General features: G+C 42.2%; 2 protein-coding genes across 2 annotated transcripts in view; one reads left to right on the plus strand and one right to left on the minus strand.

The window, feature by feature from the left end:
* ptpn9a (protein tyrosine phosphatase non-receptor type 9a) overlaps positions 1-18,518 on the plus strand; it is a 411,924-nt gene that overhangs the window by 60,100 nt on the left and 333,306 nt on the right. The window lies entirely within an intron of this gene.
* Positions 14,405-18,210, minus strand: ccnt1 (cyclin T1). The gene is made up of 6 exons (XM_010793960.1): positions 17,713-18,210; positions 16,978-17,040; positions 16,811-16,865; positions 16,500-16,663; positions 16,309-16,379; positions 14,405-16,199 (listed from the first exon to the last, which is right to left on the minus strand). The coding sequence occupies exons 3-6, from the start codon at positions 16,822-16,824 to the stop codon at positions 14,961-14,963; spliced, it is 1,488 nt and encodes a 495-aa protein (XP_010792262.1). The 5' UTR covers positions 16,825-16,865; positions 16,978-17,040; positions 17,713-18,210; the 3' UTR covers positions 14,405-14,960.

The following is an 18,518-nucleotide window of genomic DNA, read 5'->3' on the forward strand; positions in this document are numbered from 1 at the left end:
CATGTGTTGGTTATGGTTAAGTTTAGGATAAGTCTCCAGGAAATGCATGTAAGTGAATGTAATGTCCCCTGAAGTGATGTATACATGGTGTGTGTGTGCGTGTGTGTGTCCCTGATTGCTGCCCGGTCAACCTTACACCAATGCTCTTTAGTTGTTGCCATTTCTTCGTGGAAAACAATGAGCTGCTCCAGTGTCTGCCGCAGACTCCCTCAACACACATTTGTTAAATTGAATGAAAGAAGCGGTGCCTGGAGAATACAGAGCAATTAAAAGAATCAAACCTGATTCCCAACGTCTGTCACATTTAAACGTTTCCGGGTTTCCTAATCAGCGAGCAGAATGAGATTAAGGGATTGTACTCATTGAGCCAAGCTGAGCGCTCACGTTGAAATGAATGAAGACTCAACAGGTAATTGCTCCACCTGGTATTGACAATGGACATTGATTTTTTTCCACTCTCCAGACTGGAGCAACATAACTGAGTTTTCTCCGATTTCTACATTTCAAATCTGCTATCAATACCAAATATGTATATTAAAAAATCTCCTGAATAATAATGCACGTTCACTATAAATATGGATTTACTGTTCCTTCAGCAGGTCCAGAGGATGCAGGGGGGGGGTCGAGTGATTACATAACGGCCTTGACATGCTAATCAAAATGTGGTGTAATTACTGAAGTTACGCATTTACCTCTTAATGACTTCATATGCCACCCGTAAGAAAGTATAAAGTGCTCCGATAATGTAGTAAGTAATACTGTTGTTATGTGTACAGCAATATGCATCGAGACATGATATAGCATCGATGGGTCTTAACTTATCTTTCAAGAAATCTCACATTTGTTGACAAAAATTGAGGATTTATTGATAATTTGGTCAAAAAGGAATATAATGAACAGATCGGCAGAGTCCTGAATTGTTCCTTTTCTTTCCTTTATAATGATAGGAAAGCGCCACATTAGATTTAGACCCGTGCAGACTGAGACGTTCTGATCCTTGTTATACTCAATTGATGCCCATGTGACAGCAAACATAGTAGAATTAGAATAGATAAGCTGCTGGTTCAGCAAAGCTTCCCATCCCTCTTCTCAATGGCGTAGTATGCGTTTCCGAGTACATAAGGACCCCCCGCTGTTTGTTTGTGTTGTGGAACAGTCCTATATACCTAAGAGAGTGTTTTCTCTCAAATATAAAACACACAATCCCAGAGCCAGCGGTCCAGAAATGCAATAACATGTTTTTTTCTCATTCCAGCATTAATGAAGTTCATTTGTAACAGTTTAGTGTAATTCGTACAAATTGAAATATGGTGCTGTGCGTTTGCCGCAGTGAACAAGTGCGATGACAACTTCATTACCATAAGTAGAACTGTGTATCATAAAAATCATATTAAAAATTGGCCCCCAAATTGCCATATTAGTTTCTTTATGGGGTAATTTCCATACTACATGCAGTAATAGAATATTCCCTTTACCCTCCAGTGCATATTAAACTCACTCATCTTCCCCTATAAACTCTCCGCATTGTGAGTTTAATGGTGTTCTTTCCAGGCACATTTATTTACAATGCTAAACTAACGCTTGGAGGCCGTTAAGGAGATTGTCACAACAAGTTTTTTTTAGTAGAAAGCATCACAGGGATTTAAAGGATAGGTCAGGGTTAGGATGGATGACGTCAAAGAACGCCAATAAACGGGTGATAAATGATTCAACTCTGATTAGGAATATTGCTATTTTTCAGCGTTGTCAGTGGAATAAAGGCATCAGCACAATGGACTAGTTACTGCCTTTTTCATAATTGAGACTAGCCCTTCTAGCTGTGCCCCTCAGCTGATCATTAATCAAGCTGAGTGGAGACCAGGCGGTGTGACAGCTCTGGACAGCGCTATATAGGGAAGGAGGTTTTTCAGGTAGCCAGGCGAACCTGAGAGCCATTCGCATTCTGGAAGTGGACAAATGTACCTCCTAACTATACTTTCATTATAACTGTGTAGCCTGTTTGGAGGATATGCTGAACCATGGTGCCGTCTTTAAATTAACAGACATATGAATTGACTTTTTCTGGTACAAACCAACTGCTAAGCCTCTTGAAACATCCTTGCTTTTTAATTAAAGAAACATAACATTTAAGCCATGACACCCAGTAAATCTTCAAGTTGACAGTGACAGGCCGTCCTAACTGGTTTGTCACTAAGAAATCAATAGGCTGGCGGAGACGCAAAGCCCATTATTGTTGGGAAAGATGTTCATTAATTATGTCATTTAATTGGATTTAGGCAGGTGCACAATGAACACCTCGGTCAGGGTGGTCAACGGTGGGAAAGGCCTGAGCGTCACTCCCCTATTTTTCTATTAGGAACCAGCATGTCCCCTGTCTCCTGGAATTGCCGTGCTCTTTATTGATTAATGACCCTAATTTATTACCGAGAGGAAGGCTGTGAGTCGAGCTAAATGTACTATTAATCAACTTTCAGCACCAAGTTATGAGGATCTGCGTTGAAAATGCCGCGAGGAACGCAGGAGACCAAGTGGCTGTTTTCCCCCGGCTCAAAGGTGCTGATTTTAACCCGAGTTAAGAGTCTAATACCTCGTGCGCCGGATGACAAATGTCTTTGTGGGAACCTGAACATAATTCCTTTTGATGGAGTGACCGCCATGTTCTTGCCACAATTCAAAGGCAAGCCAACTAGAATAATGAAACGCCCGTCCGCAGTCTTGAAGAACATCCATTCATTTCAAAGCGAGTAAAGGCCCGAAGCTCGAAATATATCACAGATAAATCAACAATATTATATTAAGCTGAAAACGGATGAGAGGTAAAAGAACTGGAGGCGAAGCTGCGATGAATTCTCTACAAGGCTATTATTTCCCATTGAGTGGAGACATTTATGACACTTTAAATCAAGCTTGGCAAAAACTACAATTGATCATAATTTCCAAATGCATTGCTTCAAATCCTACAGCTAGTAGTTACTCCGAATGCATTTGAAGCCTTCAAAAGAATCTTTTTTTTTCCACAGCTGTGTTATGATGTATAATGTGAAGGATTTCACAATTAACCTCTTAAGCAGGCTGGAACCATCACCAAGTACCACTTAAATTGTCCCTAATTTAACAGTAAAGGTTATAACTCTAGACATCACCACCTTCCTTAGACTTGATTTCTTTTTATAAGGAAATCTTTTTACATTTCCATTCTTGTGTTAAGTCAGAAATTAACTCTAAGACATGTTTGGAGCCAAAATACTTTCATCCAATCTTTAAAGGTCCCATGTCATGTCCGTTTCTGCTGATCATATTTCCATTGTTGAGGAGATTTAAATTGTGCAATTTCCAAACTCACATTGGTTTCTCAAACAGCATCTCTGTATAGTATCTGTGTATTCACTCTCTGTCCTAAACGGCTTGTTGGAGCTCATTACTGATTACATTTAATTAGGAAGGGTTAAGTGTGCTCTGATTGGTCGGGCGTTGTGAAGGCTCGCTGCTACGATTTAGCGGACAGGTTTCCGGGTCAGCAAAAACTCATCTCTGAGCCACACACACACACACACACACACACACACACACACACACACACACACAACACACACGCCCCCCCCCTCCCCTGTGAGCCCAGTGTGCTCTGATTGGTCGGGACGTTGCGAGGCTCGCTGCTGCTACGAGGAGCGGACAGGTTTCCGGGTCAGCAAAACTCATCCTGAGCACACACACACTCACAGCCGAAGTAAAAACAATAAGTGTGGCTTGATATTGAGTAAGAAGAAGGTTTATAACTCTGTGAGAATGGGTCTGCAGAGAGAATTTCTCCACCATCCCAACTCGTCTATTACCAACCAGGGAGCTCTATGCAAGTCAATGGGACTCCCTGTTAGTTAGCCAAGGGATCCTGGTGTGTGAGGTGCTCCGTGGATTGGTCCATTTGGGCCAATCCGGTCATTTGTTGTTGATTTGGGTGTTCACACGTCACAGAACCCAGGAAGCAAACAATGGAAACAGAGAAATGTCCAACGAGGCGTTCTGGGGCAGCATAGACAGGTCTTCTGTGTGTTAGAGCTTTACTCCCTACAGGGTGTACTTTGAGGGTTTGTGACTCTGCAGACAAACCTTCATAATACGGTAAGAACCGGAAAAGCATGACATGGGACCTTTTAAATACCCTCTTATTCACTACATGTTATATAAAGTGACAAACTTTGAATGTCGTCTCTACGTGTTTTAAGTCTAGAGTTGCGTTTCGTTCGTTCGTTATTCCTCATCTTTTGTTAAGAGGCTGTGTTTTGATGTTCAGTGGTGGTTTGTTTTAGTCTGTTTTAGTGTTGCTAATGTATGTGGCATTGCTCATTTTTATATAATTGTGCCTATTGATATTTTGGTCCAGTGTGTTATTATCTCTGCAAGGCGTAGAGAGATAATGTGTTTGGTCATGTGTGTGTGCGTCGATATGGGTGTGAGCTCACATACTACTGAAGCCATCAGCCTAATATTTGTTTTGCTAATTTATGACTGTATACTAAAAGACTGCTTTGTTTTAAAGAGGCCCTATTCTGCTCATTTTCAGGTTCATATCAGTGTCTCTACTGTGACATGTCTCTATGCTTCAATGTTCAAAAAGCTCTTTATTTGTCATCATTCACATCCACTAACACAAATATATCACAATACAGAAAAGGGGAAACCCTAAAAATCACAACAGGGCCTCTTTAAAGCAGCATTAAGCTCACTTCTCTTGACTGGAACTAACTGATTAAAAAATGTGATTATGTCCCGTTGGATTTGGGATATTCTGATGGCTAATCTGTTCACCATTATTCAACATTTGATAGAATAAACGAGTCGATCTATCGGGAAAACATTAGGTAGGTTAATTGATCATGAGTGTACTTGTTAGCTGCAGCCCTGGTTGTCTTAAATCATTAGACAGCATCTCAACACAAAGCCTGACAGACTGCAGCTTGCCTCTGTCATCAATAACGTCTCCTGAGGTAAGAGCTGGAGGTTAAAGGTAATTGTAAACAGGCTGCTATCTCGCTAACATCGGGATGTAATGTCCCTGGGGGCGAGCCCCGGTGTCACACACTGAAACGAGGTCAGAGGAAGCGTGGTAGCAGTCAGGAATCACAGGGGGAATGTAAACTGTATGCCCCAAAATGGCTCGTCGGTACAACATGACAGGAAACAAGCTGGCGAGGCATCCTTCAAATGATGTGGAATTATCAGATTCTCTTTTGTAACCTTCAAGCTCCTTTTTAATTTCCCTTGCAGCGTTGATAGCGCTGGCAGCTGCTCCTGACTCCTGCAGCATGCATGGCTGGGCAGAGGAAAAAGCAACGTCCCATGATGATCAGGGACAATCCGCTGGTTTGTCAAAACCTGGCAGAATCTCCGGCTCCAGCAATAGCACCTTGTTAGATTGAGGTGCTCAATCAGGGGAGAGCTGGAGTGCCCGGCCAGGTTGAGAGTGGTGATTACCGGGCCACGGCTGTCCAAAGCCGCTGAAATGCTCCACCTCTCCACAGGAGGCCCTCTGACATTCAAGCCTGCATTTTCTGAATCAGTCTTGAGTGATTAGGGCAGCGACAGGCAGAAGGACAGATCAAACAATTATTCCTCTCTATCTTTGTGACATGTGGCAGAGCGGGAAGAGAGCAGCTCACAGTCTGCGTCGCTGATAATCTGTGCTAATAGAAAATAATACTGAGGTTTTTATTATTTTCTAATAACGTGTATATATATTTTTTTTCTATTTCAGAAATATTTTGGACTGTTTATTTCTTGTGTCTTAATTTCTCTTATGTACATTGTGTGGTTTATTTATGCTGCTGCAATGCAAACTTTTCCCAAATTGGGATCAATAAAGTATCTATCAATCTATCCATCTATCCATCTATCCATCCATCTATCTATCTATCTATCTATCTATCTATCTATCTATCTATCTATCTGTCTGTCTGTCTGTCTGTCTGTCTGTCTGTCTGTCTGTCTGTCTACCTATCTACCTATCTGTCTGTTTGTCTGTCTGTCTGTCTAATAAACCATGAACGTAAATGTACCGTAGCAGACCTGTTAGCTGTAAAGCAATAAACCACTAATCTGTTAGGGCTAAATAAACTCATTTAAAGGCTGAGTATTAAAACTATGTGCATCACATCACATTGTTTGTATAACCTGGAAAAATGGCTCCACAAGCTCTCCCATGCCTCAGCATCTTGAATGATATGTGCATGCTATTTAACTGCACCGCTGCCTCTTTTGTTGTCTCCCTGCAGGATCTCAGTGAGAATCAGGCAGTACAGTTTGTGTCAGAGCACAAGAGGGCAGTGTAAAATAAAATCCCTCCGACTCGCCTCCCACCTGAAACAACAGCCGTAAAACCTGTTGTAGGCTGCCAATCTCCAGTGGCTGTTTTCCTCCACCAAGCGCTGGCCTGGGATCTGATTTCAGAGAGAAACTAGACCACAGTCTGCCTGAAGAGAGCCGGGGGTGACGGTCTGGGGTCAGCGTTCAGCGGGGACTCCACTTTGATCTTGGAGGAGAGGACGGTCCATCTGCTTCGTGTGTTTTCAGACATAATAACAAAACAGCATTAGCTAAATGAATAAAAAGAGATCCTTACACCGCCTCTGATATGCTAGGATCGTTCTGTGAGAAGATTAGATGGAGATTAGGGTTAATGAGTTGAAAAATGTGGAAATGTGTATATCGTAGTTTTCTGTGAATGAGCAACTATAATCCAAAAGGAATCCTACTAGCATCAAAACACATGTATTTTTTGTATTTTAAAGTAGCAATCATGTGTCCTTTATGCGATATTTTAGCCTTTTAAAAAGTGGCCTCGCGCTTCAAAGGCTGAGGGATTAGAGGCTTTTTCTTATCCCATAATTAATATGACCGAGGAGAGCAAAAGCACCTGAAAACTGGACCGTATCCTGCTGTGGCCAGAGAGCACACCACTACCCACAATGCACCGCAGGCCGACTCCATCAAAGACACAACCCCATGTCTTTACTGAATAGGCTTCAGGCTATTTTCTTACAATGAATTCAATACCTAAAAGATACAACACGTGTATTTGTTAAAAATGAAAATGTAGAACTCCTTTGTCCCTATTTAAATATATTTTGTGAAACTCAAAATTGTACATGTTTTTCAGCTTGTAACCATTTTAAGTCCTTTTTTATTCCATATTGTGGCATCTTTTGAAGCCTGATCAGCTGTGATTTCTGTTTTTAGGATGACATCTGGAGCCAAAACGAACTCAAAAGCAGTATTTTTTTTAAATCACTATGAGGCAAACCTCTCTAAAAAATCGATTTGATCATTTTAAGGACAGTTTTCTCAGAGTCTCAATTGGACAGTTTCCACTTTGACATGTTCTCCTCTAGTTATCTCATGGCAGAATACAGGTGAAAGGTTACAAGGCTTTCAGAGGGAATGCTGATTTGAAATTGCCAGCAGTTGTTTTGGAGAATTCCCTGGTTGCTTTGAAGTGTGCACCCCACTGAGTGTCCTAACTTTGACACAGAGAGCCATGGCTGCGGCTATTTATACATCTTGTGGGAGAATAGGTTTCCCCCCCACGTAACAGACTTTCTTTCTCCCCCCTCTGTGGCTTTCCCTAGATTTCAGTCGTGCTAAAGAATCGGAGTTGAGTTAGTGTGATAATCGAAAAAGCCGCCTCGTTTTTAGTGGCTCGAACACGCTGTTGTTTTATGTTGTTATTTTTCACACACTGCTGAGGACTGTAGGTGCGTCCAGTGCAAACCAATGCATCTCTTACAATTCTCACAGTCTATTGATTCCCCCTCTGAAATTTATGTTGCTTTTCAGTGGGACCCCCTGCTGTGGCCCTCACTGCCTCCCCCACAGGAGGGTCACGGTGACACAAGAGTGTTGGGCCAGATGCCGAGTGATCCCCTCCGATGCACCTCCACTTCCAAAAGCCACATCCATCGCCGCTGTAGGACAATCAGCCCAGACTCTTATTGAAAAACAGAAACACAGCAAACCTGAGCAGCTTTTTTTTTTTATTATTCTATCAACAACGGCAAGTGTAAATCTCCGGGGAAAATGCTCAAAGATGGGACTGGAGACGATGAAGAGGGCAGACAAAAAAAACACACAAGTGGAGAACAAAACAGCCCAGCTGGTCCACCTTTGCCACTGGAAGCCATTGAAGTCACCCTGTGTTTTTGTGAGGGTGCGTGTGAACAAAACGGGCTTTGAAGTGGGGTTACAGCACTGTACTGTGGCATCACTACGGCCACTACTAAGCCCCTGCAAAAATGTGCTGGGTGATTATAGAAAATGCTATAGAATCCAGTCATAAATCAACTAAATTTTCATGCAAATGGCCTCCTCCATGGGGCATTTATGTAGTGTGTGTATAGTGGCATCAATGGAGCATACAAGGGCGCGTTTTGGGCACTTAAAAGAGGAATCATTGAGACATCACAGCCCACAAAACCTTCAAGGTCAAACACTGCGATATAATGAAACCCCCGACACACACACAAACACACAATCGGGAGGTACAACAAGACTGGAGAGTCGTTAAGGCTTTTATCTTCTGCTTGAAGGAGAAAGATCCACCCGACATCCCAGAGGGTCCTGATCAATCACGGGCTGACTGGTTCAAACTGTTTGTGCTGGATTCCACATCTATCACCATCCGACGGAGCTCTGTGTCCGACTACAGCACCCCGAAAAAAAAGAGAGCACTTTCAATTAGGCCATGGCGAAATAGATTCACACCACTTGATTTATCGTGCACGACTAATTACACAAGCCCTTTTTCTTGCCTAATGCAGGCAGAGCGGAGACTTAGCCTCGTACTTAAGGAGGTTATTGTCTTATGTTCGACTGCAAAGAAGTGCAAGTGTCCTTTAGAAAAGCTCTTCATAAAGACATGAGGGATAACAACGAGTGCTCTGATGTTTTAAAAGAGAAATAAGTACTTTTTTAAAACACTCTGACGGATCATGGAGTTAAATTCTATTCCCTAGTTGTTTTTTTAAACATTCGATTTAGTGTTTTCAACCTAGCCTGGAATACTTTCAGCTTCAATGACAGCTTTTCAACACTACGCCTAAGTGTAGATTATGTCATTTCCTTTAAATGTTGCCTATACCTCAGGGGGAGATGGGAAGGCTTAACAATAGGTACAAGCTACAGGGGCATGCTGCACCTCATGAATATCATTAGCTGGGAGCTGAATTTGTATTACTTTGGGATTACATCTAACCCCGTAATGCAACCTGATTGTGATTGCGAACTGAAAAATGTTTAATAACACAATCATATGTAAAGCAAATGTAAAAATACAAATCATGTCGTGGCATTAAAAACCATCACAGTTGGTTGAGTTTGGGTTTTACCCCCTCAAAGGGCCTTTTATATATTATTATTATTATTATTATTCAGTGCTTATCGTCATGGAAATGATGGCATTGAAACAAGCTGAATACACATATTAGATGCCTTTATATGTATATAGACTTTTTGCACTACTTTTTATTTTGTATTTTATTATATATGTTGCATTGTTGGAGGAGATCAGGTCAGAAGAATTTCATTGCCATTTCTACACTGTAGCTTTGAGCATATGAGAATAACACCTTTGAATTGAATCTTGAATCTCCAACCAACAGTAAAGAAACTCCTTCTCAAGTAAATAGTAACAAAAACAAACCTCCAATGCTCCTTAATTTTACTTTAGAATGTACCAGATGGCTTTTACAACTCCATTTATCCACTAAGCACACAATTATCCACCTACAACATTTCCCCGCTTGCATTTAACACTCTGTAATCAGTGCTATCAGGGGAGAGTCCATCAACCTATATATGCTACATCAAATGGAAACGTCTGCTAATGAAGGCGTTCTTGCGTGAGCTGCAGGAAGTCGACTCATAACCTGTGACATCCGCTCCGTCCCACAGACACACGAGGTGTCAACTTGGGAATTCAAAACACATTTTTCCATCAGCGATCCTTAAAAGAGTGTCACAGTCTCACTAGAGAGGCTCTACACCCTGGCGTAGGTGCCATATCTAAGACTAGAGACACCAGGCTTTTGGCGTGGAAGCTTATGTAATTATTAGGGACATCAATGTGTGCAAACTGTTATGTATGCTGTCAGTGATTCCTGAAAATGTGTCCCAAATTCATAGTAAAATAACTCGAGAGATTCTGAATCAAACACAGCAGAAAGGAGTTATTATTTAGCGTGCATTTAGCTAGTTTGAACGAAGCAGAATGAATATCTTTCGGTAAAATAAACGCATTGACACAAGCTTTAGTCGTAGAAATAACCAAATATGTTCCAATGAGAAAACCCTCAAAGCTACCAATTCCATATCCTGATAAGCTTCACCCCGTTTGCTTTTTCGACTTCTGCATCAAGCACAGCCTGTATCCATTTTGAATGAGGCAGAATTACTATTATTCATAATAAACCAATGAATTAACAGAAGCTTTAGCCGTATAAATATTTCTATAACATTGACTTTACAATCAGAAAACCATCAAAAATACCATTTCAATTTCCAGATAAGCTTCACCCAGTTCTTGCTTATGCGACTCCTGCATCGACACAATAGAAACGAGTAAATACATAGCATGCACTTGTCCATTTTGAACTTGGCAGAATGACTTCCCAATATCTAAAAGCAATGCATTGACACAAGCTTTAGTCGTAGCAGTGACAAAATATGGCTATTTGTTGACGTCCCAATCAGAAAACCATGATATTCCATATCCAGATTAGCTTCACCCACTTCTAGCGATGGCGACGTGGGTTTGAAACGATGTCACCGAGACGCGAAGTTGTCCGGATTATAAACTCCGACACCGACAGGAGGTTCCACTCTGATTGAAAGTGAGAGCTGCTGATCAACCCCCAGTTAAGGCCACGCCATCAGGACAGAGTGTCAGTTCAGAGCTTAGCTGGAGGCACGAACGCCACGCTCCTCCTTAAGCGAGATGAAAGAATGTTCCGCTTGATACGAACCCTCCTAAACACTCTGACGGATGTGATCGCCCTCCCCAGAAAGACATGTAGTGACAACAGATGATCTGCTCAGGTAAGCGGCATCTTGCGTTTTCAAAGTGCTTCACATCGCACCTCGTCGTAAGAGGTTGATTTCAAAGTCTGCTTCTCGACAGATTTCCTGCCCACGTGGATGTGTGGCGAAGTCACGGATGTCTTGGAGGCACAGGTGATAACGGGGGCCTTAATCTGGTTCTGCTTGTCCCTCTCAATGTCACATTATCCGGATGAACGTGGTAAATATCAGCACATGGTTGGAATAATGCCTCTTTATCTGGTTGTGTCAGACCAGGTCACGTGGAGTGGGTGAAAGATGAAAGGTGTAAACACGGTACTGCATAATCACCAGGCTAATGCTATTTGGATGGCGCTAGTTTGAAACTCTTGGATTAAAAATAAAGCTGAAATGCATATTTTTGCATGCAAGATGTAAAAGCTGCTTTGAGGCAATTAGCATACACAGACAGGTGATCAGAGCAGACAGGTGTAAGGATGCTCTGGTCAGTGGAAGCTATGTCCAACATGCAGTAATGGAGAGACGATACATTCCTCATTTCCACACACAAATCAGTTAAAGCTATTCCCCCAACATGAGGGCTGGATGAGGATCTTGGCAGAAGTCCCTCCTCTTACCCTCGACCGTACCGGCTGCACCTCACCCAGCCATGCCTTACCAGCACCCCCGCTGTTCAATACCATCTCATTTGTCATGTATCAAATGAAAAATCTCGACGTTTTGCCCTGACATGGAAGAAAGGAGTCTTCCACATTGATGCTCTGGCTGCCGTCCAATCCTCAGCTGAATAAACACAGGGGCCATTTGCAGGTTGGCAGACATGGAGATGTTTGTCTTTCAAGGCGATCCACCTCCCTCCCTTTTACTCGCGCTGACCCCATCCCTCTCACAACTGTACCTCGCCTCTATGCTGTTCCTTATATCACGGAGGAATTTGAAGTTGCGAGAGAAAACGTCAAACTTTAGAGGACATTATATCAAAGGGACCAGATCAAATAGATGGTGTTGAATGATTAATCACTGTAATGACAAATCCCATCCGCACACTGAGACGCAGATTAGAATAAAAAGTAAATATTGATACTCAGGTTAATTAAGCAATTACATATCTATAAAGAATCCAGATATTTGATTATAATCATTTCATCAAATGCTATAGAAGCCTCAACGCTGTCCTCTGGAAATGACATTCATGTTTTATTCGTTTGTTTTGCCGGCCTGGATTATGTTCGGGGGGAACAGGGTTTTTCTCTGAAGGGAATTAAGTCCTCTGGTGGATGGTGGGTTACAAAGAGAAGGACTTAAAAATCTGTGGACCCAGGTTAGCATCCTAAATAACTCACAGTTAAGTTTGATTGTGCCAAGCTGGTGTGTCAGACCCACCAATCATAACGTTAACATAATGGATTGCAATGACATTTGGTACAGGTTTCCATGTTGCCCAAAGGCTGGATCTTAATGACTTTGGTTTTATATTTCTTCAGGCACCATTAGGGATGCATACCGGTATCCAGTATTACCGAAATATCGGTTACTGGTGGCTATGGTATACCGTACCGAAATCAGATCCGGTTTCGATACTTTAAAAAAAAAAAAAAATTAACATTTTCTTTTAAAAGTGAGTCCGTGGCCCGTGATGGCGGGTGTTATAAATCAGATTGCATAATCGTTTTTCTTCATATTTTATGTATTTTTCATTGTTTGTTCAATACTAGAAAGGTAAAAGTCCCACAAATGAACTGTGATGGGATTTGTTTTCTCTCACCAGTGAAGTGTTGATTTTAAAGATGAGATTTGTTTGTTTGTGCAATGCCGAGATCTCATGACCTTTATTCTATTATTTACTTGTTCTCTAGTCGAATCTCAGGTTTAACATTAATTATAACCGTGCTATAACGGTCTGTTTGCATTGACAAGATGTGCTATTCACGCGGCACACCTGATGGCGGGTGTTATAAAAGATATTCCATAATCGGTTTTCTTCATATTTTTAATGTATTTTTCATTGTTTGTTCAGTACTATACCAAGAAGTCCCACAATTGAATTTAATATTCATTTGACATGTTAACTATACCGTAAAGCGCTTCATGGGAGTAATTGTGGGATGATACATTTTCAAAGTATCACGATATGTATCGGTTGAGTATCGGTATCGTTCAGTGGTATCGTAATAAAGTCAACGATATGCACTCTAATATCATTTTTCCCACGTTTTTTAATTTGAGCCTTTTTGGAAATTGTCCTCTTTGATGTCACTTATTGTTTTTTAATTGTACTTGTGTTATAGTGTGTGCGCTGAGCTGTGAGTTTGGTTTATCTGACTGTACAGCACTTTGGTCTGGGGGTGTTAAAGTGCCTTATCAATAAAGCTGTATTGTCTTTATCGTAGCATAGTCACCATGTAATCAATATCCCTGTGATCTATAAAGGATGATGAATACCTAACGTCCTATGAACATGGAGTCCATCAGCAGGCCCCCGAGGAGCAGCAGCACGAGGAGGAGGAGGTAGAGGGGGGGGCGCAGCAGCAGCAGGAGGAGGAGGAGGAAGAAGAACCAGCTGATGGTTCCCAGCTCTTCGACAGCGAGGAGGTTTGTTGACACTCTCAATAAAAACACTTTTCTCTGTTTGTTGCTGCAGATGAATCTTTCAGAATCTGCCGTTGAAACCCAGCAAAGAGGGGGCAGATAATACATTTATTTTGGGGGGCGCCTTTCATAACACTCAAGGACACCTTACAGGGCATAGGGGCAATATAGGGAACAATTAAAACAGTGGATTTAGTGAAGTATCAGCCGGGGTGAGACAACAGGAAATGGACTATAGAGGGACACAAAAGGACACGGGGTACAGGTTATAAAGAAAATGCCAGATATTTATTTATTGTGTGTGTGTGTGGTTTTAGCAGTGTTTGTATGAGTACACATTTTGAAAGTTTAGCTTAACATATATGGTTTGAATATGGATATTTAGTGTTAAATGTTGACCAGTATAACACATATATTTTTTTTTTAGATTGAACTGCCTTTTTCTTGATTGAGAAAAGATTTGATCCGATTAATTTCCCAAAAGTCTGTCACTATTTTCTTAAACTCTAGATGTCTCAAAATCTTTGAATATCTTTTTTATTCAGGCTTACTATCAGGAACCCAGATATAAAGTTCTAGAAGAAATAGAAAGCCACAAAATAATTACTTTTGAGGCAAATCTTGATCATTTTTTTTTTTAAGCTGAAACCAAATAATTCTTGCTTAAAAAAAGATATTTTCTTGATTCATCTTAAAAAAAAAAATGATCAAGATTTGCCTCAAAAGTAATTATTTTGTGGCNACAAGACAAAAATATTGAAAAGATGGCTTTGGAGACATGCACTCTCAAACTAGCCTGTACAGTCTTGATGAAGGAATATCCCTCCGCCTAAAAAAAGAAGCGGGAAACCTTCAAAAAAATAAAAGGTAGAAAAGGGGACTGTTTTTTTCTTTTTCTTAAAAAAGCATTAAATGAATAAATAACATACTATAAAATATTATAAAAACACAATCGGTAAAGAGACCTAACATCTTTTAGTTCCCCCATAATTTCAAGACAATGACAGTGTTGCTAAAAAAAATACCAGGTCCCCTCATCACATTTCGTTTGAGTTAAACAGAAAGCATTGTATCTACACCTTCCTGTATCTTTTTTCTCACATGTTGCAAGCTTTAAAAGCCTTTCATTATTGCCCCTGTGTGAAGTGAAAAAAATAATAATGATGTATCACGCACGGCAGTACATTTCACTGCTGTCACACTGAAACCTATTCAAAATGCTGGGCGAGTTGAACAAAAAAAAAATACCATACGTAACAAGATGTCAAAGTACAATGTACATAATAAACCTCCTGATCAGGAAGTTATTTGGGGAGCGGAGGCAGTTGGGGGGGCGGTTCTGAGGGGAGGGGTGGTGGCCTGCCGTTTCCTCGGGTGCCCCCGCTGAACCGGTAATCCCCAAACTGGGTTCTGTAGTCAAACATGGACGGCTGGGCTGGCTGGACCCCCTGTGCGCTCAGAAGAGAGTTTAGCATTTCAAAAGTGTCTTGGTACTCGTTCGACTGGGGCCCGCCCGCCGCACTGTGCCCGTTCGTGTCCGTTTTGTCGCCTTTCGAGAAGCTGCCTTGGTGGTGGGAGAGGCCCAGGGCGGGGAGAATGTCAGGGTTGTGCCCCAGAGTTTGCCCGGAGGAGGAAGACAGGGACGGTATCTGGTAAGCGTTCCTGGTGGACTTGCTGACTTTGGACGCGGGGTTAGCGCCCGCTGTGGGCTCCTGGGAATGCGTCCTCTTACGAGACGCCGAAGAAGATGAGGAGCTTGTTCTCGAGGAGTCGCTCGGGACCTTTTTGCTACCTCCGACAGCCCCGCTAGAGTTCGATGAGTGTTTGTGTGAGGAGGAGAGAGAGGCACTGGTGGAGGAGGAATGGTGGTGGTGGTGATGGTGGTGGTGGTTCGAGCGGTCCCTGTGTTTGTCTCTGCTCTTGCCCTCCTCTCCTGAACTCCCCCTCTGCTTCTCAGGCACTCGTATTCTGACCTTGATGTCCTGTTCCTGACCCTTGGCGCCGCCCCCTCCCCCGGCTAAGGGGAAGCGCATTTTCAGAGACGACCTCTCGTGCCTCTCCTTCTCCAGGGGGATTTTCAGGATAATGGGCGAAGGGTTGTCCGAGGACGAGGAGCTGGACTGCTGGTGATGATGCTGCTGCTTATCCTTCCTCTGCTGCTGTCCGATGAGAGCCTGAGCAGCGTTGGCATAGTCCCTCTTCACGCTGGCCTCCATGTTCTCCAGCTTCCTCTTTTGGGCGGCGAGGACGTCTGCATTCTTGGCCCGGTATTCACTCAGCGACACCTTAGCGGGAACATGCACCTCGTTGTTGAGCTCGGACGCAGGCTGACCTTTTCCACTCCACGTGGCGGCGCTGCCGGCGTCCCCCCTGTCCTTGTCACCGGCAGACGAGGAAGACGAGGCGTCAGGGGGAGCCGAGAGACTCATCAAGCCCGCCACGGTGCTCTCTGATGAGGCCATGGAGATCATGCTCATCATGGTGTCCCTCTGGTCACCCTCCTCCTGGACTTTGGGCTTGGCTTTTGGTGTTGAGCCTCCAGCCTGGTAGCCAATAAAGAATTACAGAGAGGTCAGAGAACAGTAAATGTGTGTACAATGCAAGATGTCTTGGCTTTACTCCTTTGGTTGCAAATGAGAAATAAATGTGTACCTTCCAGTTGCGAATCCTTTTCAACCGGCTGGGTGTTTTCTCAAGAATCTGCAGGAACTCGTGTGTGAGCTCTGAAAGAAGATATAAAAACAAGATCAGCTGGAGAAATGTAAAAGTTCAGACTGACTTGTAACTGCTTTCCAGGCACATTCAAAATAAACTGAGTTTCGGGGGTCATAAACAGCACATACCATCCAGCAGCTCAAGGGTAACTGTGGGATCGACATACTCCCACCAGTGTTTGCCGTCTGTAGACACGGGGATCTCCCAGTTGGACCATTTGCAGGCGAGGTGGATGCACACGCAGGCCACGACCGGCGGACTGTACTGCAGGCAGAACGTGGTCAAGTGGAGACTACGTGGCAGGATACATCCCAGAAGGCAATACAAAACAGAAACAGGAGAAGAGAGAGAACAGACATGTCGAGTTAGAGGATTATACACAAGTAATGCGGTGGTATACATGATGAGAAAAGATGTCAGCAGTGAACTGTGAATATACCTGTTTGTGGCCATAAAGTAGGAGGTTTGAGCCAGATCCTTACTCGCTGGAACAACAATAGAACAAAAAAACACACTTAAAACCTGCGATAGTGATTCAGCGTGCAAACACACAACGATAGTGAAATATACAAATGAAATTCTCTAAATTGAAGAGTTAATGCTCACCTCTAACAAGCTGAGTGCACTTGACAACATGAGTATGTGGATGATCAATGGTGATTTCAAAAGCTGTAATAAAAAAAAAAGGACAAAAAGAGACTCGATAAATGAAATGCAAAAGTCAAGCTAACATTTGCACCACACAGATTTCTCCCTGAAAACCAGAAAATGAATGCTGTTATTCAAAACTATGTGTTGTGGAGAATAACGTGGAATATCACTTTGCATGGGCTCTTCCAATAACTTCCTAGACGATGTGAAAACAACAGATGAGTGTGAAAAATATTAAAGGCATGCCGGTACAATTATTAAAACGCTCGCTTTGTTTGATGACCCTGAATCTGGTTTAAAAAGTAAAAAACACAATTTGGTGTTTTATTAAAAAGCACTTTTATCTGCTTCAACTGCCTATAATAATGGAAAAATGTGACCGGAGTGATTCTGTTTATGATGAATCAACATAGTCCTTAAAGAAATGGTTTAAAAATATGTAGATAAAAGAAAAAAGGGGAGAGTGGAAATGTTAAAAGTTATGGACATATTAAAAACAAAAGCGTCATCACTGCAATGCAACAGTGAGAAAGTGCTGTTAATATGAAGCCTGAATGTCTCTTTCCTGTGCTGCTAACCGTATATGGGCTTTCTGTGGACAAAGTAAAACAGGTTAGCAGTATTTTTTTTAAATCACATGTGTTTCTAGAGGGAAATTTAAAGGGCCCAGTTTCTTCCATCCCAACTTACCCAAGGTCTGGAGTATTATGCTCTCAAGAATGACCAGGTCTTGGGCTTGTTGCAGGTAGGCCTGAAGTTGAGAGGACAGGCACGTTACTCACTAGGAGGCCTTCATCCAAACACATTCAAACCACCTTTCATATAGAGCTGAAGAAGCCTCACAGATAAGTGGTGAGACAATTAGAAGCTACACACTGAGCAGTACAGGTGACCCATGTGTCAAGAAGGAACAACACATGAGGAAGCTTAAACCAAAAACACCCTCACACAAAGTATTTGTACACAGTTTAAATGCAATTTAAAAAAAGAAGAAAAAGCTGAACTTCAGTTTTTAAGTAATTGCCAGAAAAAAGTCCCATAAAAGAGCACCTGCATCAAAGCTGCTATTAAAACATTTTCTAGGAGAACAAAGATGATTCTCTCTTCGATTAAACTGAAAGTGGTAGCGCAAGGAAGCATTACAGCCAAATCATTGCTTCTGAACAAACACAAAAATCGCTAAAACACAAAACAATATCTTCACAAATTCTACTGATACATTTCCCCTTAAAGGTCCCATGTCATGCTTTTCTGGTTATTACCCGTCCCCTTGTGTGTTATGAAGGTTTTTCTGCATGTAAACGGTCTGCAGAGTCAAAACCCTCAAAGTACACCCTGTAGGGAGTAAAACTCTAACACAGAAAAGACCTGTCTATGCTGCCCCAGAACGCCTCGTTGGAGGTTTCTCTTTTTCCATTGTTTACTTCCTGGGTACTGTGACGTGCCCATACCCAAATGGACCCAATCCGTGGAGCCCAACTGCCTACTATAATGGA

The sequence above is a fragment of the Notothenia coriiceps genome, unplaced genomic scaffold (genome assembly GCF_000735185.1).
Source record: "Notothenia coriiceps isolate Sejong01 unplaced genomic scaffold, NC01 NC01_scaffold00037244, whole genome shotgun sequence".
In the NCBI taxonomy this organism is placed as follows: Eukaryota; Metazoa; Chordata; class Actinopteri; order Perciformes; family Nototheniidae; genus Notothenia; species Notothenia coriiceps.

Excerpts from the sequence above, each read along its gene's own strand:
- ccnt1 (XM_010793960.1), bottom strand. Across the intron at positions 16,380-16,499 it reads TACCCTTGAGCTGCTGGATG|AGCTCACACACGAGTTCCTG; the intron begins GTATGTGCTGTT and ends ATCTTCTTTCAG. Across the intron at positions 16,200-16,308 it reads AAAGGATTCGCAACTGGAAG|GCTGGAGGCTCAACACCAAA; the intron begins GTACACATTTAT and ends ATTGGCTACCAG.